Raw genomic sequence first — 23,590 nt, forward strand, 5'->3', positions numbered from 1 at the left:
TAATGTGTTGTTCTGTAAAACAGTCAAAGAATATGAGGCTTCAGTCAGAGATCAGCTGGTGCAGAACTCCAGACTGAGTGGATGTGTAATGATGAGAAGAGATCACACTTTGAGTTTTTCGTTGTTGTTATTTTACAGAGTGATCAGTGATTGTGTACATAGAACTTATGTAACTTACTATACAAAAGAACTTTTACCAAATAAAATAATTCTCTTGAGCTTTATGAGTGGACGGTTAAAGAAAGCAAAACTTTCAAAGACAGGTGATTTTTTTCTGGCAATAGTTTGTGTACAAACGTGCTGCTAAATGTTGAGGCATTTACTAATGAACAAGACTAACATTGAATTATCATAAGATAGGTAAGATGAACCTAATTAGGCTAAATCTATAGAGTATAGAAAAAAATATTTTGGTTAATGTTAGTCACCTACAATTACTTATAATACCATGCAGCAAAGTAATGGGCCAAACTCTTAAAATGTCAGTGTACCTTACTTTATAAAAGAAGAAAATGCAATGAAACCATACCCTGTGTAGTGATGTTGACTGCGTTACTGAACTCTCCTGATCCAGACTCACACCAGTACACACTGGTATCCCTAGGCCGGATACTGCCTATGTTGCATGTGGATCCAGTCATTGTCCCCCAGTTGGAGCAGGAGGTTAGGTAGCTCTTCTCAGTAAACTTCCTCACTCTCCACTCAGTAGAGTTTCCATCACAGTTCAGTGACACAGACTCAGAGGTGAAGTGTTGCACTCTGTCAGGACTCACTGTGAGAGACGCTGATGACTGAACATCTGAAAAACAACATGTAATAAGCGGTCAAACCATGCACAGGGAATTGAAGATTAAATTTGCCACAATACAAATATCCCTTTGCTCTAATTGTTTTTGCTGAGGATTAGTACAAACTAGGGCGGTCAATCGATTAAAATATTTAATCGTGATTAATCGCATGATTGTCCATAATTAATCACGATTAATCGCAAATTAATTGCACATTTTTTATCTGTTCAAAATGTACCGTAAAGGGAGATTTGTCAAGTATTTAATACTCTTATCAACAAGGGAGTGGGCAAAAATGCTTGCTTCATGCAAATATATTTATATACTGTATGTATTATTAGAAATCAATTAACAACACAAAACAATGACAAATATTGTCCAGAAACCCTCACAGGTACTGCATTTAGTATAAACAACTCAAGCCCAACAGGCAACAACAGCTGTCAGTGTGTCAGTGTGCTGACTTGACTATGACTTGCCCCAAACTGCATGTGATTATCATAAAGTGGGCATGTCTGTAAAGGGGAGACTCGTGGGTACCCATATAATCCATTTTCATTCACATTATCTCTAAGTCACAAGTTAAAGGTTATCTTCTTATCTAGTTTATCTTTTTTATACAATTAGTATTTTATTGATTTTTTTCATGAACATTGTCACATTTGGTCCACAAATCATACTCCTATAGGCAAAATAATATTAATATAACAAATAATAAATAAATAAAACACATAAATTAATACATTAAAAAAGTTCTTAAATTATAGTGTCTTCTAACTATACACGCCTGCATGTTGTATGATTAAAAATATTAAGTATAACCAGTAAGTTTAAGCGAAAATCTCATATATCTCTTTTTGGTGTTTTGTGCTATCAGATTAATTAAAAAAGGGAAAAGTAAGAACAGAAGGAAACCAGGAAATTCCAAGTCCAATAAAATCACCCAGTAAGGTGGAAAGCAGAAAGTTTGGTTTGATGCTAGCGAGACAGTAGAGATGTGACGAAAGATCATCACAGTTAATTAATTGTCAATATAGGAATTTGTTTTCAAGATACTGTATGTTGGTCACAGACAAAAAAATTGATGAACCAATGTGATGACATAACATCTGCTTCTTGACTAAAGGACAGACGGAAACAGACCTACCTCCAGACCAGGCAAACTTATGTTCGCTGTACAGAGTGTAAAACACTGGATCTCCTCTTCCAGCTCTGCAGTAATATCCTGCTGTGTGCGTCTGTCCATGAACGATGTAGGAATCCTGTTCAGTCCCATTGGTGCAGCCAGGTAGCAGCTCATAACTGTAGGAGTCTGACAGTTTGGGAACAGCCTTATACCAGTAGAACCTCCATCCTGCAGATGGATGTCTAACACTGCAGTTCAGAGTTACTGAGTCTCCAAGACTCAGCCATAATGGAGACACAGTGAGGACAGGTTTGGGATTATCTGTTGGAAATAGATTTTTCAGGATGAAGACATGTAATGATAGTGAATCAAATGCATCATGTACAATCAGTACACACAAACGTTAAAATATAGATGAACCAAAACAATTCACTTTGAAAGAATAGTGTTGTGACTCACTGTCTGGTACTGTCAATGTGATGGCTTTACTCCAATCTGTTGAAGACTGCTGTGCACTTTTCATTCTGCCCTTACACTCGTAGGTTCCACTGTGGGATGGATAAACATTTCTAATACTGTGTTCATTTTGCTTTGATAGTTTGTTTGAGCTGGTTGTTTTCCATTCGTACTCCCACTCAGTGTCTCCTCCGTTCTTGACCTCACATCTGAGAGTGATCGTCTCTCCTTTATATATTTCAGACCAGATGGGGTGCCGAGTCACAACAGCCTCTTTTGCAACTGTTCATGTTCAAGAATTTCCAGAAAGGATACAAAAATTAAGACAAAACATTAAATCTACATCAAAACATAATGTCTTTAGCCTTTTTATCCATCAATTATTATGAAAACAAAACAGTTTTTTAATTCTGTTTCAGAGACAAATGCTAAACTCACTATTTTTGGTGATATGGATTGAATCACTGTAGTCTGTGTAGTAAACTGGCTCTCCTCTCCCTCCTCTGCACCGGTAGAGTCCTCCCTGTGAGACTCTGAATTGATCACTTTGTGTGGTCATGGTTTCAGAGGATGTCTCTCCTCTGTACCAGTAGTAGTATTTCCAACCAGATGATGATGATGATGGGTTCACAGAGCAGGTCAGGGTCACCCTGCTCCCTACAGGAATGTCTCTGTTGTCAGCTCTCAGTACAGCCTTTGGTTTATATGCTGTTCAGTTTAGAACAGAGACATAAAAAGGTCATTAGTGTTCCTGTGAATAAACCTGATCAAAATACCTTAATGAAAATGAATACATAATGAATTCCACCCATTCTTGGAGGTTGTCATAAAACTAACTGTCACATGGCCGCAGAAAATACTCTTTTAATCACTGCGACCTAGTGTTGTAACGATACCACAATTCTGACTTCGATACGATACCCTGTCTAAATAGCTCGATACAGATACTGAGATACCACGTTAAAAATCTAAAACATCAGGGAAAGTAATGGAATAATAGATGACAGAACATGAAATTTAATTATTATTTTTTTAATAATTAAAAATGTTTAAATGTAAAAATATATTCATTAAAATAGAGTCACTCTCACCGGACTGCTTTTCCTCTGCGCCCATTCACGTTACTGAGACACTCGGTAAAATAATACTAAAACTAAAACTCGTGCTCTTTGGTGGATTATGTGTTTCCCGAATTACAGTAGATGTTTGGACAGATTCAGAAAATTTGGAGAATCTAATTTTAGCGTTGTATTTGATTGGTAATTATTGTGATGAAGAGCCAAATTGAACACTTTCACTGTTTTGTCCTTTTTTGGAAGACAACTGTATAATGCATACTATCTATTAATTCATAATCTGTACCCACTTATCCTTTGCAGGCTCACAGAAAGCTGGAGCCTATCCCAGCTCACATTGGGAGAGAGCAAGGGTACACCCGGGTCAGGTTGGTAGTCTATCACAGGGCTAACAAATAACACATAACATTAACACTAAAGCTTGATTTATGCTTGCCGCAGAGTCGCGAGTGTCCGCACGGCCAAAGTGATGTCACACCATCAGACACTGCCCTTTGCAGGGGTTTTCGCCGGTCCGCGCACATCCAAATCTTTCTAACTACATGGATGCGGATGGGCAGAGAAAATAGAGAGCTTTGAGGAGTTTTGAGGAGCTGTTTGCCGCGAGGAGAAACCCACACGGAGAGTAAAAGATCCAAACGTTTCCTCGTCACGATTACACGTCTACTCATGTCCGTGCGGCCATCCTTGCGGAAAGCATAACGGAGGCTTAACGCCTACAGGCAATGTAGACAAGCCAATTAGGCGATTAATGTAAACTAACCTTACCAATGATTAACCTAACCTGCTAAACTGTACCATCGTTCCACCCTATAAGTTACTTTATATTCTTGATATTCAGTCCAGTACATTTCCCTGTGAATTATTATATTTCAGAAGCTGCAGTACTCTCATTACTGACTCCTTTTCAGTAAAAAACTGAATTTATTAGTGCGTGACCTGAAGAGAGCTACATAATTGTTGATGAAAGAAGTGTTTTCTGTTGCCTTATTTGGATGATATTTTCATGATAGATTAAATGTGGTCTAACTAATGTGAGACACTCAACTCAAGCGTTTTTATTTCATAACAGACTAAATACTTATACTCACATTCTGAACAATAACAAAGTCATTATAAACAGAGCATGTGAGTGACACATTCTTTGTTCAATAATACAGTAGTGTTACGTATGAATAAAAGACTTACTTAATACTGTCAATTTCTTGGTGTAACTCCACTGTGTTAAGGAATAGTCACTTCTACCCATGCAACGGTATTCTCCACTGTGGGACTCAGTAGCACTGCTAATAATGTATTCCTCGTCTCTTGTAGGAGTGTTTGGGCTGGATGTGCTCCATTCATACGTCCAGCCAGTGTCTCCATCTCCCTGGATCGCACATCTGAGAGTGATCTTCTCACTGCTGTATATCAGAGACCAGTTGGGTTGAAGGGTCACAGTGGGCCTGTTGGGAACTGTTCACATTAAAAATACCCAGTTAGGATACAAACAGGATTAAAAATTAAACAGTGTTCTATAATCCTTGTTTATTTCTGCTGTAAATGATGTGAATGCATGCTGTTCTATTCTGCAGCAAAATAAACTCAACAGCTATAGCACAACAATTATAATGATGCAAATTGTGTAAAAGAAACTGCTCAAAGGTCAGTTAAGTACCAAGCAGTTTTATAACAGTACTAGCAGCTGCTCAAGGATAAAAGAGTTTACAGAGGCTCATAACAGTCCACAAATACTAGTAGCCTTCCACAGGATGCATTTAGTACAGACACTAGACAGTTTGACCCCAACAATATGGGAGAACATTAAGTAAAGCCCTGTTCAGACCTGGTATTAACATGCGTCCTCAGTGATCGGATCACAAGTGAACAGCTCTAAGTACAGGTGTGAACGCACTCAAGACGCATTGAGGACGCATTGAGATCCGATCACTCAGACCACACTCAGAGATGGTCTAGATCACATACTGTATGGCCACATTCTTTTAGCAGTGTGTACGTGAATGTGTCCTGGGCCACATTAAGGACCGCCTAATCTACTGACGTCCTGCTTGGATCCACGGGGTCTCTTGTGAATACACAGACCAGATGGGGTGCTGAGTCACAACAACCTCTTTTACAACTGTTCGTGTTCAAGAATTTCCAGAAAGGATACAAAAATTAAGACAAAACATTAAATCTACATCAAAACATAATGTCTTTAGCCTTTTTATCCATCAATTATTATAAATACAAAAGAGTTTTTTAATTCAGTTTCAGAGACAAATGCTAAACTCACTATTTTTGGTGAGATGGACTGGATCACTGTAGTCTGTGTAGTAAAGTGGCCATCCTCTCCCTCCTCTGCACCAGTAGAGTCCTCCCTGTGAGACTCTGAATTGATCACTTTGTGTGGTCAGGGGATTAGAGGATGTCTCTCCTCTGTACAAGAAGTATTTCCAACCAGATGATGATGATGATGGGTTCACAGAGCAGGTCAGGGTCACACTGCCCCGTAAAGGAATGTCTCTGTTGTCAGCTCTCAGTACAGCCTTTGGTTTATTTGCTGTTCAGTTTAGAACAGAGACATAAAAAGGTCATTAGTGTTCCTGTGAATGAACCAGATCAAAATACCTTAATGAAAATGAATACATAATGAATTTCACCCATTCTTGGAGGTTGTCATAAAACTAACTGTCACATGGCCACAGAAAATACTCTTTTAATCACTGTGACCTAGTGTTATCACGATACCACAATTCGGACTTCGATATGATACCCTGCCTAAATAGCTCGATACAGATACTGAGACACCACGTTAAAAATCTAAAACATCAGGGAAAGTAATGGAATAATAGATGACAGAACATGGAACTCAATTATTTATTTTTTATTAATTAAAAAGGTTTAAATGTAAAAAGATATTCATTAAAATAGAGTCACTCTAGCCGGACTGCTCTTCCTCTGCATCCTTTCACGTTACTGAGACACACGGTAAACTAATACTTTAACTCGTGCTCTTTGGTGGATTATGTGTTTGCCGAATTACAGGAGATGTTTAGAAAGATTCAAAAAATATGGTGAATCTAATTTTATCGGTGCATTTGATTGCTAATTATTGTGGTGAAGAGCCAAATTGAACACTTTCACTGTTTTTTCCTTTTTTGGAAGACAACTGTATAATGCATACTATCTATTAATTCATAATCTGTACCCACTTATCCTTTGCAGGCTCACAGAAAGCTGGAGCCTATCCCAGCTCACATTAGGCGAGAGAGCAAGGGTACACCCGGGTCAGGTTGTTAGTCTATCACAGGGCTAACAAATAACACATAACATTCACACTAAAGCTTGATTTATGCTTGCCGCAGTCGCGAGTGTCCGCACAGCCAAAGTGACGTCACACCATCAGACACAGCCCTTTGCAGGGGTTTTCACCTGTCCGCGCACATCCAAATCTTTCTAACTACATGGATGCGGATGGGCAGAGAAAATGGAGAGCTTTGAGGAGCTTTGAGGAGCTGTTTGCCGCGAGGAGAAACTAGCCAATTAGGTGATTAATGTAAATTAACCTTACCAATGATCAACCTAACCTGCTAAACTGTACCATCATTCCACCCTATAAGTTACTTTATAGTCTTGATATTCAATCCAGAACATTTCTCTGTGAATTATTATATTTCAGAAGCTGCAGTACTCTCATTACTGGCTCCTTTTCAGTAAAAAACTGAATTTGTTAGTGTGTGACCTGAAGAGAGCTACATAATTGTTGATGAAAGAAGTGTTTTCTGTTGCCTTATTTGGATGATATTTTCATGATGGATTAAATATGGTCTAACTAATGCGAGACACTCAACTCAAATGTTTTTATTTCATAACAGACTAAATACTTATACTCACATTCTGAACAATAACAAAGTCATTATAAACAGAGCATGTGAGTGACACATTCTTTGTTCAATAATACAGTAGTGTTCCGTATGAATAAAAGACTTACCTATTACTGTCAATGTCTTGTTATCACTCCACTCTGTTAAGATATAGTCCCTTCTACCCCTGCAACTGTATTCTCCACTCTGGGACTCAGTAGCACTGTCAATAATGTATTCCTTGCGTGTAAGAGTGTTTGGGCTGGGTGTTTTCCATTCATACGTCCAGTCAGTGCCTCCACCTCCCTGGATATCACATCGGAGAGTGATCTTCTCACTGCTGTATATCTGAAGCCTTTTGGGTCGAAGGGTCACAGTGGGCCTGTTGTGAACTGTTCACATCAAAAATACCCAGTTAAGATACAAACAGGATTAAAAATTAAACAGTGTTCTACAATCCTTGTTTATTTCTGCTGTAAATGATGTGAATGCATGCTGTTCTATTCTGCAGCAAAATAAACTCAACATCTATAACACAACAACAATTACGGAAAGTGCATTATTATCATACTGTCTCCGCCCACCTTCTGCCAGTAGGCCTGTCCCACCCCGAATACAGACCTATAAGCATTTTCCTATTAATGTTTTTTTTTGCTACACTACCAACATGAGTATTTTCTTCACAACTGATAAATAATGCATGGTGTATTATTTCAGCACAAATTACTAAACTCACAAGTTTGTTGAATGGCGACTGTATTGCTGTCCTCTGTGAAGATCCTTGGATCTCCTCTTCCTCCTCTGCAGTGGTAGAGACCTGCTTCTGAGACACTGATAACTTTGTCTGGTACAACACCCCTTATGGGGCGAGCTATAGAAGAATCTGATGTATGTTTGAACCAGTCGTATTCCCAGTCAGCAGGGTCCTTCACAGAACAGGTTAGTGTCCCAACGCCCCGTTCTATATCTAGGGTCAGGCTGGGCTTAGGTTTTTCCACTGTTCAGTTAGATGGGAAAAAACAACATGTAAATGTCTGGAATAGAATTTCCCTCATAACAGACTAAATACTTATACTCACATTCTGAACAATAACAGTCATTATAAACAGAGCATGTGATGTTACACATGACTCTTTGTTCAATGATATAGTAGTGTTCCTAATGGATAAAAGACTTACCTAATACTGTCAATTTCTTGGCATCACTCCACTCTGTTAAGGTATGGTCCCTTCTACCCATGCAACTGTATTCTCCACTGTGGGACTCAGTAGCACTGCTAATAATGTATTCCTTGCGTGTTGAACGAGTGTTTGAGCTGGGTGTGCTCCATTCATACGTCCAGTCAGTGTCTCCACCTCCCTGGATCTCACATCTGAGAATGATCTTCTCACTGCTGTATATCTGAAGCCAGTTGGGTTGAAGGGTCACAGTGGCCTTGTTGGGAACTGTTCACATCAAAAACACCCAGTTAAGATACAAACAGGATTAAAAATTAAACGTGTTTATTTCTGCTGTAAATGATGTGAATGCATGCTGTTCTATTCTGCAGCAAAATAAACTCAACAGCTATAACACAAATATTATAATGTTGCAAATTGTATAAAAGAAACTACTCAAAGGCCAGTTAAGTACCAAGCAGTACTAGCAGCGGCTCAAGGGATAAAAGAGTTTACAGAGGCTCGCAACAGTCTCCCAAAATACTAGTAGCCTTCCACAGGATGCATTTAGTACAGAGACTAGACAGTTTGACCCCAACAATATGGGAGAACTTTAAGTAAAGCCCTGTTCAGACCTGGTATTAACATGCGTTCTGGGTGATCCGATCACAAGTGGACAGCTGTAAGTACAGGTGTGAACGCATTCAAGACGCATTGAGGACGCATTAAGATCCGATCTTTCAGACCACATTCAGAGGTGGTCTAGGACACATATGGCCACATTCTTTTAGCAGTGTGTACGTGAATGTGTCCTGGGCCACATTAAGGACCACTTACTGACGTCCTGCTTGGATCCACGGGGTCTCACTGCGCCCCTCATGTGAATACAAGCAGACGCAAGTTCTTGTCTGCCTTGCGGCATGGCAACGGATCTGTGCTCCACTGTATCCTGTCAGTACAACTGTATTTTATTAAAATATATCTTATCTATAGGCTACATATCTTCAGACTATCAGACTAGGCACCGGAAATGCATTATTGTCATACTGTCGATGATGTGTCAGTGTTTTTGTTCCGGTGATTTGCACGGAGCTGACACCCGCCCGCCCGCTCTCTCTCATCCCCGGCTCTCTGAACCTCTGTATCTTGCTGTTGTCTGGCAAAGGCGGCGGTGTCGGCAGCACGAAGGTCCCCGGGGACCGCTGGTAGACATTAACCCTATATTTTAGTATTTGCATATAGGAAGTGACATCCGATCACAAGTGGACACTCGAGACGCATGTGGAGATGCATTGTAATGCCAGGTGTGAAGAGACGTACTTAAAGCTGTCCACTTGTGATCGATCACCCGAGACGCATGTTAATGCCAGGTTGGATTTTAAGTTTGCACAACAATTTCTGCTGACTGATGGTTTGTGTCAATTTTAAGAGGTGATCCGTCTTTGAAAAATTTAGCTTTCGTCTCATTTCTTGGAGTAGGATGCTTACAGCGCAGAATCACTAAGTCTCATTCAAACAAAGTGAATGCAGGACTTTCCAGGATTGCATCAATACCTATGTAACAGAGGTAGAGCATCAGTTTATTGATAAACTCAATCAAATGAACATACACTTCATCTGACATGTAAGTGATTTAGCAGTGTGATATGATATCATTGATGAATATAATATCTGTAAACTGACATGAACATTCAAACATTCAACATTAAGTTGGATTTAGAAGAAGCTGTAGAAGTCACACTTACTTAATATGCTTACTAAATAAGCACATTTACCAATGTCTTATAGCTCCATAGTCCCCTTCCCTGTTTGCTACATTACTGTAATAATTATAATAAGAATATTGCTTTTGCAGGACACAGAGGATGGGTTCAATTTTACAGTGTTTAGTCCTGTACTCAACTTTCACAAAGAAACATTTATCAGATGGTTTGTTGTGAAAGCAAACCTATAATTTATATGAGCCTCTTTATGTGAACAGCTCAACTCTGCCCTTCTTTTTAGGGACTGGGCAGCTACAGTATGCAATTTCCACCAAAATGTAGGCCCAAGAGTGCAGAAATGTTTATATGCTTCAAACTGGCAAGAATTATGAAGTCCATCACTTTGTTTTTCTCAAAAACTGTAAAACTTATTAACCCTATCCCACATTTTTTGCTCAATTCATACCAAATTTGCTACGCTGCATCTTCAGTCAGTCCTCCACAAACGATCCAGCCAGATTTTTGCATTATCAAAAACTGAGCCCACACTGCATCAACACATTTTGGTGTAAACAGTATTGTACAAAGCTACTGCAAATTCTCGCTAAATAAAACTCCCAATGTTCATGAAAATAAATGACAAAGTTTTGAGGTCATGGTAGATGTACTGTGGTAAATTTCAGAATTTCATCTTAAAAACAATTTTTGACAGTATTTTGATTTCTATCCTCATGTAAACCACTGCAGTCAATGAAAATCAAGCATTTTTAAACATCAGTTTGTCACTTACGGAGCAATTCATCTTTATGTCTTTGTTTCAAAAACTGAATTTTTGACACTAGTTTTAAATCTGCCTTTACAGGCAATCCTGGCAATTGCCTAAGTCACAGTGTGAAGTCATAGTGTCCAGTGGTAGGTTCCCCCAGGCAGTAAGCTCACCAAGATAGTGACTTGCCCATGGTGTCTGAGGTTGTGAGTTTGAGACCAGATCGAGGCAGAACGAACATGCTAAAGCCTTAAAGGTCCCATATTGTGACCTCAAAAGTGAGATTTTCATGTCTTTTATATTATAAAGCAGGTTTAAGTGATATATAAATACTGTGAAAGTATCAAAACACTCAATCCACGGAGAAATACACACAGCCCGTATTCAGAAACTGTGCGTTTGAAACGAGCCGTTAGGATTTCTGTCCATTTGTGATGTCACAAATCTACGATATTTAGACCATTTCACAGTTTTAAATGTAAACATACTAAATGTGTTTCAGTTTATTTCCTGTTGCAGTGTATGTGAAAGACATCAGCTGACAGGAAGTAAACATGGACCCAAGCTGTTTCCTAGCAACGCCATTCCGTTGCCATTCCGTTGAAATGCACTAAAACGGAGCGTTTCAGACAGAGCGTGAATACAGGTAAATTCAGACAGACAGGACGAGAAAAATAATGTGTTTTTTGAACATTAAAGCATGTAAATATGTTCTAGTAGAAACCCAAAATACAAGTCTGAACCTGAAAATGAGCATATGTCCCCTTTAAAGGTTTAATGATGATCGTCCTGTACTTCTCTTTTGTCTTCCTCTTCCTTTTTTCATCTTCCTCCTCTAAATGCCCGGCCCCAAACCACAGCTGCGCAGCAGCTATAATCTTCTTTTTTTAATTTTCCTTCTCATGATTATATATATGTGATAGTCGCTCATTTAAAGCACACTACTCCAGATTATAATGTGTAATAAGCTTCATACCACATGTTTTCTGTGAGAGAAACCGCCAAAAAATACAGCTTAAGTTGGTCAAGTTTTAAGTTTCTAAACCTAAAAATAAGATTTAATTTATATTTATATTCATACCAACATGGCTAATAAATAAGTAAAATTATTGAAGCTAAACTTGGTGGTAGTCACAATAACTCGGAAACAATGCAAATGTTTCCAAACAGGGCACATGGGCTCACTGAATGAGTAGGAAAATGATGTAAAAGTAACCACATTTCACTCCAATAGAGAATCAATGCAATGGAGCATTGAAACTGTTCTGGAGGATTTTTGTATCCCAATAATCTCACTGTCGATACCAGAACCACACTGGGGCAGCCACCGCACCGTGTCACTATTCAAATTGAGTGAGATCATTTGAACAGCATGTCGACACTCAACGGCCCTCAGTGTAATTATTGATTACATAACTCGTTGTTATTGATATCTTTGGGCAGACTGTTGTAACTAACTCATCATTCTGATCAGTTAAGATGATCAAATGAATGCTTGAAAAACAGGTAACAGACTCTACGGACAGTTTGTTATCAAGGTCAGCACAGCATCAGGTCTCCCTACATAAATAAACTGCACAATTTCAAAAAGAGTAAATAAAAAAGGTAATTATTGGAAAAATGTGTGAGGAAAATACAATTTCTTTCTCTTGGGCACTAATCTAGACATTTAATAATTAGTATTGATACATACAGTAAAATGACACATACGTGGCAAAACACAAAAGGAAGTTGTGACAAAGAGTGATACAGCATGTGATAAATATGAGATATATATTGAGTGAGTAAATATTAAAAAATATATATATATATATCCTATAATATCTATATAAAATGTATATTTAAAAAATTGTCACCTTCATTTTGTCCGTAGAGGGGTGTATTCAGCACTAAAATAAAGATTAAAACTTCATTAGACAAAAACAAAAGCATTTAAAATCCAGTTGGAGTAGTTCCAGTGGCAATTATAATCAGTAATTTTATTATTAATATTAAAGGGACTATTTGTAATTTTCAGAAATGCTTGTTAGTCAATGAAAGTCAGCGTCGGGCTCGTGCTTGCTCGCTCTAAATAGACATGAACGAGCATCGCTCAAAACAGTGAGACGACATACGTCAGCTAAAACCACAATATCACCCGTCACTTCACAAGACACGGGAAACCTCTGTTGGTCTGGAGGAGCTGCAGCAGTTATTTTCTGCACAAACGTCCACTGTACATTCACTAGATATTCTCAGAGCTAAACTAACTCTTCTGCAGTGTGTAGTGTGCGCGTGTTCACGTCTAGAGGTGGAGCGAGTACGAGCGAACGCGAACTGTCTGAGTGAAGACAAGCAGACAGAGGAGGAGGGGCTCCGGCCACACGCGAGCGCGCATGTGTCCCGAACAGGTAAATTTATACGCTTAAAAAGTTACAAACAGTCCCTTTAACTGTAGTTTATCAATCATCAGTATCATGCTTTTCTGTAATGATATTCTGTAAGTTGGCACAAATAAAAAAAAACTCTTTAAAATTAAATATATAAAATACAATAAATAGCAATAAATTAGATTCAAAAGCTATATACGTAACAATACCTTGGACCATGTGCTATACATGCATTGTGCAAATTACTAGTCCAGTGGTGTACTTAACACAGCCCTCCAGTCTGAACCAAGCCATATCCGCAACTAAGATAATCGCTACAAAACTACCATGTTGATAAAAAAAACACGATTCTGCTTTTGAAAATCAAACAATTGTAAAGTCAGTGATGTACTCACAGAGTAGGCCCAGCACACAGAGCAAAGTGTGCCCCATCCTCACATCCAGCACCGACACGCTCTGCTCTGCTGAGAAATTCTTCTACTTTGCATTAATAGTAATGCAACGGAAAGAGAGAAGTTAAATTTCATATATAGAATAGAATATGAGAGCAAAGGTTTGTCCAACTTCCCTTTTGCCGAAGCTGAGAAACTTCTAGTGGCTTTAACCGCAGAATAATTTGACAGGTTACACTTCCTGCCCACTGCAAAGATATATTAGCCCTTCTTTTATGCAAAGGTTTGTGCCTGGTACCTAAAACACATTTAAAACATTGGCATTAACAAGTACTTATTGCACATCCATGAAACATTTAATTTAATCATATCACATCATATACATACCTAACATTTTGTGTGTTATTTAGTGCATGTTGTGGGCATATACTGCCTGTATTGTGATGAGGTTTGTGTTGTATGTGTATATAAACTGGGGAAAAAAAGTTCAGAAACTTGTGTTTGGTGGATTATTTCTCTATTGTTGCAATGCTAATTGGCATTGTATTTTACATGGTTGGAAAGCTTGTTTATTTACCTTCACAATGATGTCCAACTTGTAAGGATCATGCCTTTGTGGGATGAGCAGCACAGCTGATTATGTGGGTAGCGCCTAAGAAAAATTTGCCAAAATGCTCTGCCAATGGTAAACAGTGTATTCTCCTGTTGGAATTGACTCTTGTTTTGAGCTCCAGGTGCTGCCGATCAGGCACCTGATCGGCAGCACCTGTGTGCATGGGGCCTGCTGGGTGCTGTGCCCTACTAAAGGGATCATTTGGTGTCTGCTCCAAGCATCGACATGCCACGTTTATCTAATCTGGATAAGGCCCGTGCGATAGGGCGAGTTGAAGCTGGTGTTCCGCAAAACCAAGTTCCAGCATTATTTGTAGTCAGCCTGAGAAGAAACAAGCCAAGCCAATGCTTCTCAGCATGAGTGTGACTTTCCAGTTCCTCTTCACACATAAAAGATGTGTTGCTACGATAACAAGAAATGCACAGGTTTCATCACATTCACACCAGAGCTTGTGGTTTTTTTGCACAGAAAGGAGGACGGGTCCTATGCTGTACAGGATGTAGAATGAGGTTGTTTTAAGTGGTAGAAATTTAGTCAAGTGCAATGCATCAGTAATAGATAATATAGCAATTAAAGCACAATTTTTATAACAATGTTTTAAATACAACGGTGTCTGAAGTGAGTGGTCAATATTTCTCAATATGTAACATAAGAAGACAAAAGGCAAAACCAAAAGGTTGAGTTTGTGAAAATCTGACAAAAAGGTTCCCACTGTGCTTTTCCTCATTTTTTGTACTGCAGGTCCAAGTAAATTCATTGATAGGTTGGACAATTTACAGAATGATCTTGTATTAATGTCATGTTTCTAATTATAGACGTTGTCAAGATCAGTCAGTCGGTCGGTCTGTCGGATGGATCAACCAGTTCCGTGCATTAGTGCAGTGCTACCAGGAATTTGACCCCAGGAACTGAGCAAAGCAGGATAATATTTTTAGCTGTCAAATAAGTCAAAGGAAATGACGAGTTTAAATTGAAAGAGTTCAAAATGTTAAGTTATGGAGCACTACAGCATTTGGAGAATGTGGCTCATTATGAGTCACCTTGACATGGCATCCTGGGACATGACTACAGCAGTCCTAGTCCCAGGCTTAGAAAGGAGTACTTGCTTCCTGTAGGTATCAGTCAGGGTAGTTTGACACCCCCCTGTGGTCCTTTATGGACATTTCTTTTTTAACTGCACAGTGACTGGGGTCTAACAAGTCAAACAATAAAACATACTCAATAAAAAACATCCTCACATACAAATTAGACAAACTTAGGTTTGCTGGAGTGAGTGCAATGTAGTGCCTCCTCTTCCAGCTCTATGCATACAGTATATTGGAATCCTGTACTGTATATTCAACTTTTAAAATCACATAAGATGCTAAAATGTAAGTCCTTTAGTGATTAGTTTAACAGGCGTATTTGAATCAGCAAGGATGCATCTCTCTCGCTAGTCTGTACGCTAACAGAACCAACCTAAAACAAGTCCAAATAAGGTTTTATGGAAAGAGTGACCAATTTTAAATTTGAATGCCTCTGTTAAACTCTGTTTGAAATACGTTTTCTGCTTTCCTAACCAGACCTTAATTCTTGGTTTACAGTGCAAGCAGCTAGTAAAGGTAAATTTGGTTAATCTGCTTGCAATGAACACAGCACATAAATGCATATGATAATAGAAAATTTAATTGTTATGTTTTATGAAGAATATATATAATTGAGCCCCATATTTCTTCTAAAGGAAAACAAATACAAAATAATAATGTACAAAATGACTGCGTAATCCAATAAGATGTGTAAATACTGCATGAATGTCATCATTCTGTCTTTCACAGTCTTTGGCTTCTGAAAATCTTGTTGTTGACCTATTGGTGGTGCTGTGACTTCAGTTTTTACACTTGTCTACTTATCTCTACTTTCTTATGTTAAATGAAAGATTAAGCAGTAAAACAGTGGCTTACAACATTTGTTAAAAAAATCACTGCGGGTTCTGTGTGGGAACAAATCTCGTGTGTGCGTAATGGGTCACTAAAAGTCAGTCCAATGAGGGGTGACGCAGCACCCAGTACAGAACATCCTCCATGTCATGCAGCCTGTGCAGCAGTCCGTTGCCCATACGGCGATGAGCGGACTGCAGCAACACTGTTTACCATTGGCAGAGCATTTTGTAAAAATGTTCTTGGGTGCTACCCACATAATCAGCTGTGCTGCTCATCCCACAAATGCACGATCCTTACAAGTTGGACATCATTGTGAAGGTAAATAAACAGGCTTTCCAATGATGTAAAATACAATGCCAATTAGCATTGGAACAACAGAGAAATAATCAACCAAAAACAAGTTTCTGAACTTTTTTTTCCCAGTTTTATATATTTATTATTGAAAATCAATTAACAACACAAAACAATGACAAATATTGTCCAGAAACCCTCACAGGTACTGCATTTAGCATAAAAAATATGCTCAAATCATATCATGGCAAACTCAAGCCCAACAGGCAACAACAGCTGTCAGTGTGTCAGTGTGCTGACTTGACTATGACTTGCTCAAAACTGCATGTGATTATCATAAAGTGGGCATGTCTGTAAAGGGGAGACTCGTGGGTACCCATAGAACCTGTTTTCATTCACATTTCTTGAGGTCAGAGGTCAAGGGACCCCTTTGAAAATGCTAGTTTTTCCTCGTTAAAAAATATAGCAGAAGTTTGGAGCGTTATTTTAGCCTCCTTCTCGACAACACCATATGTGTGATTCATGACGCAATTCAAACTGGATCAAAACAATATTTGACTCTCAACGTTGACTACTGTACATATTGTTTCTGAAATAAGGTCCCATTGGGTCCTGCCGAAGGGGAGGGACTCTGCCTCTTTATAATAATGTAGGGAAATGAAAATTCCCACTGTGCTCTGTGCCTGGAATCCCCTCTCTATTATCCACCCCATGATGCATGTGTCAGCATCACATGTAAAAGTTTTCATGATGAGATACCACTAGGTTTGTATGCATTTGGCTCTGAGATTTCTGCCTTCACCCCAATACAATAGAAGTTCAATTGATTTTTAGTTAAAGGAATCCAATAGCATGTCCAGAGCAAATGTCTCCAGTGAACAGTTCTGATTGGATCTTGTTTTTACCAAAGAAATAGTCGATCCAGGTCCACCTCAAGGCTTTTGCCAAGCTTTATAGTGTCAAAAGGATTCTTTGGAATGTGCTTATCCAGTTAGGCTGTCCAGTTAAACAAACAATTAAAAACACAACTGACATCTTACTGCTGAAAGAAAAGTTTATTGATGCATAAAATGCTCAAAAAGATTTACACAAAAAGATTACACAAAAGATTTACACAAAACACAAAAAATATACAATCTGTTCATATAAAAATAAAATACATATAGTATATCAATACATTTTCAAAAAGATAGAGGAAAACATTTACAAGTAATATCTGTTGTTTGATAGCAGATTATTACATATATTAAAGTAAACACTGATGTTCTGGATCTTTCTCATCCAACACAGAAAACGATGCCGACTTTAAAGCTGCACAGCTGGTTACTAAAGCTCAAATTCCTACAACTTCAATAAAAAATAACAAAATGAAGCATATCATTATTAATAATACTGCAGAGCATAAATACTAAATGAAAATATGCATCAATAGTCTTGTGCTTGTGCTGAGAGCAATTAAATCCACATGATGTGATTATTTGATATAATTTACTAACACATTTAACTGTACAACATACTGAGCATGTCTAATATGTGGATAGCTGGGGTGCACACAAGACTTTCATGAAATGCTCTCAACCATTTGTCGATGCGGCTCTCTTTACAGACCTGGAAGAGAATCAGAAAAAACAAAAACATGTCGTTATTCATGATGCAAGGATGCTTTCTGACATGTAATTCTGACTCAGACCCATTTAATTATCTGGAGAATAAATCATTAAAGTGTAAACATCATATGGCAGCATTATTACCAAGAGCTGGTCCTGGTTTAAATTCATAATAAACAGTTTACAGCAGTTGATTTGGGCATACATCAGATTGTTGTCTAACACAAAAGCCAGATCTCAGGATTTGTTTGCTCAGCAGACATATTCTGTGCTATACAGTTGGATGGAATTTGGGGATTACTGTGTGTTTTTTCACGACTGTACAGCAGCGTCAGACATATATTGTTTGTTTTTTTGTTATGTTGTGCAATACAAACAAACAAAACGTTATGTGCAACCAGAAAGAAGGCACAATTTGGTGGCAAAACAAATAACAAGATGGAATGGAGAAGGTGGAGAGGCAACGGCATGATGAGTAAAACAATAACAGAAAAACAATTCAGCTGTATGACTTACCTGTGAGATGTGGATATATTAGAATCAAATGACACACAAACACTCACATACTGTATGTGAAAAACACAAACTTAGAAATACACACAAGAGCAAAAGGCCCTAGATGTGTAAGATTTGACAATTTAAAACACTGGTGGTGCCAAGTAGCACGTAGTAGCTACCCGAGGTGACTTGGATTAATTGAACTGCTAACTCATAATTCCCTTGAGTGTAATGATATAACACATTTCTATACAAACTTTGAGCATGACTGATGTACCTGCAGTTTCTGTCGTTACATCAGAGTAATCAACGCTCTCCTCTGGTTCATGCTGCTTCCCTGTTAAATGATCAGATGAATCCATAAAATAAAAAAATCACTTCAGGCCAAAACATCTTTAAAGTATTCTCTATTTATTGCATGTATTGGGAGTACTCACGCTTCTTTCCAATGTCTTTCAGTTCAATCAAAGAATTGGTGACATTCTGGGAATCAGCTGCATCTGAAATACGCATGTTATTTAGTTACAGGATTTTATATAAATCATTTGTAATCAATCCCCTTAAAGCTTCAGTGGGCAATCATTTTTTGAAATCATTTGGCAAAAATTCTATAATAACCATCAGCATATTATAATTCAAGTGTTCTGAGAGAAAACAAGACTTCTGCACCTCCTCATGGCTCTGTTCTCAGACTTTAAAAAATCTAGCCCTGATAGAAGTCTTTGACCAATCACAGGTCAGTTCAGAGGCTCCGGTTTCCCCCCACAGTCCAAAGACATGCAGGTTAGGTTAAATGTTGACTCTAAATTGCCCGTAGGTGTGAATATGTGCATGAATGGTTGTCTGTCTCTATGTGTCAGCCCTGTGATAGTCTGGTGACCTGTCCAGGGTGTACCCCGCCTTCGCCCAATGTCAGCTGGGATCGGCTCCAGCCCCCCCGCGACCCTGAATAGGATAAGCAGTTACAGATAATGGATGGATGGTTATATGTATAAATCAAGCTTGTGCTTACCATTGAGAGGAGAGGAACATTCATTGGGTTCAGCCTCATTCTGGTAGACCACGTGACTTCTGGCGGAGCCCCGATCGGTGCTCTCAGACTGGATCGGCCTACAAAGTGTAGCAAATACTTTCAAAAAAGGAACATGGACTGTTTTTTCTCTTATGTTCAAAAGGAGACGAGCGTTGTACCAACCTGATGAAGCATGAATCTGTGAAAAAAGATATTTGCTGTTACATGGTTTTGTATTGTAAGTTGTTACACTGCCATTCGATTTCATGAGATCAGAATACATCTGTGTATTTGAGAAATGAATGCACAAAACATCTAATAATAGAAGAAATAGGTCTCACCTTTGGACGGTTTGTAGCAATACAAAAGGAGCAGAAGAGGAAGTAGTATGATTCCACACACCAGCCTAATAACGAACTCTACAGGAAATGACGAGCCTTCAGGCCTGGACCCTGCTATAATAAATGATAACAGTTAATAAAATTATATAGCACATTTCTTCAACTGAATTTACAGAGTGATTTAATAAAGATAATACATATTAGAGTAAAGAAAAAAATCCAAATAAATACAAACATACAAAAGAAATCTACAACACATACACATATACTGTATACAAAAGCATACATTTACAAGTCCAGAGGTATAAACAGCACACATGCATGTACATGCACAACAAAAATCCCTATTTCAATGCCATGCATATTTTCATACACAAGTAAACACTTGCGAAACAATATATACATACACAGGATGGACTACAGTGTGAAATTAGCCAATCACAATAACTCGTGACTATCACAACCACTGATGCAGCTTAAAAGGAAACAATTTTTACTTAATCCAACAGGTGAAACAGTCTGAAACTAAAGCTACTTCAAATTTAAACATTTGACAATATTTCTTTCTCAGACAGAACTATGTTTTGCATAAAAGAAAATGCAGCATTTGTTTTATTCCTACTCACCTTTAACTGACATCCAACTCTGCGGTGACACTTGTTGTGAGTATTTGCACTTGTAGAAGCCTTCTTCTGACTTTGACACTGCAGAGATATTTAGCTCCCATCTGGTGTCATTTTGGATGAGTTCGCCATTTCGATAGAAAAACACATTCAAAGCAAATTGTTGCCTTCTCAATTTGCAGCTCAGACTAACAGAATCTCCCTCAGTCACAGGATACACGGGGCTCGCCAGGATAATGTGTTGTTCTGTAAAACAGTCAAAGAATATGAGGCTTCAGTCAGAGATCAGCTGGTGCAGAACTCCAGACTGAGTGGATGTGTAATGATGAGAAGAGATCACACTTTGAGTTTTTTGTTGTTGTTATTTTACAGAGTGATCATAAAATGTGATGTTTTATCTTGTGTACATACAACTTATGTAACTTACTATACAAGTGCACTTTGACCAAATAAAAAAATGCTGTTGAGCTTTATGAGTGGATGGTTAAAGAAAGCAAAACTTTGAAAGACAGGTGATTTTTTTTCTGGCAATAGTTTGTGTACAAACGTGCTGCTAAATGTTGAGGCATTTACTAATGAACAAGACTAACATTGAATTATCATAAGATAGGTAAGATGAACCTACTTAGGCTAAATCTATAGAGTATAGCAAAACATATTTTGGTTAATGTTAGTCACCTACAATTACTTAAAATACCTTGGAGCAAAGCAATGGGCCAAACTCCTAAAATGTCAGTGTACCTTACATTATAAAAGAAAAAGAAAATGCAATGAAACTATACCCTGTATAGTGATGTTGACTGCGTTGCTGAACTCTCCTGATCCAGACTCACACCAGTACACACCGGTATCTCTATGCCAGTTACGGCCTATGTTGCATGTGGATCCAGTCATTGTCCCCCAGTTGGAGCAGGAGGCTAGGTAGCTCTTCTCAGTAAACTTCCTCACTCTCCACTCAGTAGAGTTTCCTTTACAGTTCAGTGACACAGACTCAGAGGTGAAGTGTTGCACTGTGTCAGGACTCACTGTGAGAGACGCTGATGAATGAACATCTGAAAAACACCATGTAATAAGCGGTCAAACCAAGCACAGGGAATTTAAGATTAAAATTGCCACAATATATATATACCTTTGCTCTAATTGTTTTTGCTGAGGATTAGTGCAAACTAGGGCGGTCAATCGATTAAAATATTTAATCATGATTAATTGCATGATTGTCCATGATTAATCGCACATTTTTATCTGTTCAAAATGTACCATAAAGGGAGATTTGTCAAGTATTTAATACTCTTATCAACAAGGGAGTGGGCAAAAATGTTTTCTTTATGTAAATATATTTATATACTGTATGTATTATTGGAAATCAATTAACAACACAAAACAATGAAAGATATTGTCCAGAAACCCTCACAGGTACTGTATTTAGCATAAACAACTCAAGCCCAACAGGCAACAACAGCTGTCAGTGTGTCAGTGTGCTGACTTGACTATGACTTACCCCAAACTGCATGTGATTATCATAAAGTGGGCATGTCTGTAAAGGGGAGACTCGTGGGTACCCATAGAACCCATTTACATTCACATATCAAGTCACAAGTTAAAGGTTATCTTCTTATCTAGTTTATCTTTTTTATATAATTAATATTTTATTGATTTTTTACATGAACATTGTCACATTTTGTTCCACAAATCAAACTCCTATAGGAAAAATAATATTAATATAACAAATAATAATAAATAAATAAAACACATTAATGAATACATTAAAAAAAATCTCCAGAGTTTATCTTAAATGATAGTGTCTTCTAACTATACACACCTGCATGTTGTATGAGTAAAAATATTAAGTATAACCAGTAAGTTTAAGCGAAAATCTCATATCTCTCTTTTTGGTGTTTTATGCTATCAGATTAATTAAAAAAGGGAAAAGTAAGAACAGAAGGAAACTAGGAAATTCCAAGTCCAATAAAATCACCCAGTAAGGTGGAAAGCAGAAAGTTTGATTTGATGCTAGCGAGAGAGTAAAGATGTGACGAAAGATCATCACAGTTAATTAATTGTCAATGTAGGAATTTGTTTTCAAGATATTATATGTTGGTCACAGACAGAAAATCGATGAACCAATGTGATGACATAACATCTGTTTCTTGACTAAAGGACAGATGGAAATAGACCTACCTCCAGACCAGGCAAACTTATGTTCGCTGTTCAGAGTGTAAAACACTGGATCTCCTCTTCCAGCTCTGCACACATATCCTGCTGTGTGTGTCTGTCCATGAACGATGTAGGAATCCTGTTCAGTCCCACTGATGCTGCCAGGTAGCAGCTCATAACTGTAGTAGTTGTCTGCCAGTATGGGAACAGCCTTATACCAGTAGAACCTCCATCCTGCAGACGGATCTGTAACACTGCAGTTCAGAGTTACTGAGTCTCCAGGACTCAGCCATAATGGAGACACAGTGAGGACAGGCTGAGGTTTATCTGTTGGAAATGGATTTTTCAGAATGAAGAAATGTAATGATAGTGAATCAAATGCATCATGTTCAATCAGTACACACAAACATTAAAATATAGATGAACCAAAACAACTCTTAAAGGAATTGTATAATATTCACTTTGAAAGAATAGTGTTGTGACTCACTGTCTGCTACTGTCAATGTGATGGCCTCACTCCAATCTGTTGAAGACTGCTGTGCACTTTTCATTCTGCCCTTACACATGTAGGTTCCACTGTGGGATGCAGAAACATTTCTAATACTGTGTTCATTTTGCTTTGATAGTTTGTTTGAGCTTGTTGTTTTCCATTCGTACTCCCACTCAGTGTCTCTTCCGTTCTTGACCTCACATCTGAGAGTGATCGTCTCTCCTTTATATATTTCAGTCCAGATGGGGTGCCGAGTCACAACAGCCTCTTTTGTAACTGTTTGTGTTCAAGAATTTCCAGAAAGGATAAAAAAATTAAGACAAAACATTAAATCTACATCAAAACATAATGTCTTTAGCTTTTT

At 38.1% G+C, this 23,590-nt stretch overlaps 2 protein-coding genes and 1 long non-coding RNA gene across 5 annotated transcripts in view; 1 reads left to right on the top strand and 2 right to left on the bottom strand.

The window, feature by feature from the left end:
• Positions 1–23,590, bottom strand: part of LOC119481336 — a 71,858-nt gene that overhangs the window by 42,383 nt on the left and 5,885 nt on the right. Inside the window, exons 7-12 of the mRNA XM_037758150.1 lie at positions 8,470–8,736; positions 8,028–8,288; positions 7,420–7,683; positions 5,722–5,988; positions 4,635–4,901; positions 2,809–3,078 (exon numbers count right to left, since the gene is read on the bottom strand). Of these exons, the coding sequence (XP_037614078.1) occupies positions 2,809–3,078; positions 4,635–4,901; positions 5,722–5,988; positions 7,420–7,683; positions 8,028–8,288; positions 8,470–8,736 (1,596 nt within the window). The remainder of the gene's footprint in view (positions 1–2,808; positions 3,079–4,634; positions 4,902–5,721; positions 5,989–7,419; positions 7,684–8,027; positions 8,289–8,469; positions 8,737–23,590) is intronic.
• LOC119481401 lies at positions 1,236–17,849 on the top strand. Its single transcript, XR_005205179.1, has 2 exons — positions 1,236–1,369; positions 16,918–17,849. It is a non-coding gene; the product is annotated as an uncharacterized LOC119481401 (long non-coding RNA).
• LOC119481364 (immunoglobulin superfamily member 1-like) lies at positions 17,749–23,419 on the bottom strand. Of its 3 annotated transcripts, XM_037758204.1 has the most exons (10): positions 23,224–23,418; positions 22,761–23,063; positions 21,365–21,634; positions 20,586–20,828; positions 19,960–20,073; positions 19,802–19,817; positions 19,619–19,716; positions 19,044–19,106; positions 18,884–18,943; positions 17,749–18,109 (listed from the first exon to the last, which is right to left on the bottom strand). In XM_037758204.1, the coding sequence occupies exons 1-10, from the start codon at positions 23,300–23,302 to the stop codon at positions 18,102–18,104; spliced, it is 1,254 nt and encodes a 417-aa protein (XP_037614132.1). In that variant the 5' UTR covers positions 23,303–23,418; the 3' UTR covers positions 17,749–18,101. The 3 variants fall into 3 exon arrangements, with proteins under 3 accessions (XP_037614132.1, XP_037614134.1, XP_037614135.1); XM_037758206.1 differs by lacking the exon at positions 18,884–18,943 and having other exon boundaries at positions 23,224–23,419; XM_037758207.1 differs by lacking the exons at positions 18,884–18,943; positions 19,044–19,106 and having other exon boundaries at positions 23,224–23,419.

The sequence above is a fragment of the Sebastes umbrosus genome, chromosome 22, assembly GCF_015220745.1.
Source record: "Sebastes umbrosus isolate fSebUmb1 chromosome 22, fSebUmb1.pri, whole genome shotgun sequence".
NCBI lineage: Eukaryota > Metazoa > Chordata > Actinopteri > Perciformes > Sebastidae > Sebastes > Sebastes umbrosus.

What these genes read in the sequence shown, in the direction of transcription:
- LOC119481364 (XM_037758204.1), bottom strand. Translation starts at nt 23,302, where the DNA reads ATGTGTAAGGGCAGAATGAAAAGTGCACAGCAGTCTTCAACAGATTGG. An exon ending in CACATTGACAGTAGCAGACA is followed by an intron (nt 23,064 to 23,223) that starts GTGAGTCACAAC and finishes CATTTCCAACAG; the next exon opens with ATAAACCTCAGCCTGTCCTC. An exon ending in TAAGTTTGCCTGGTCTGGAG is followed by an intron (nt 21,635 to 22,760) that starts GTAGGTCTATTT and finishes GGTGTTTTTCAG; the next exon opens with ATGTTCATTCATCAGCGTCT.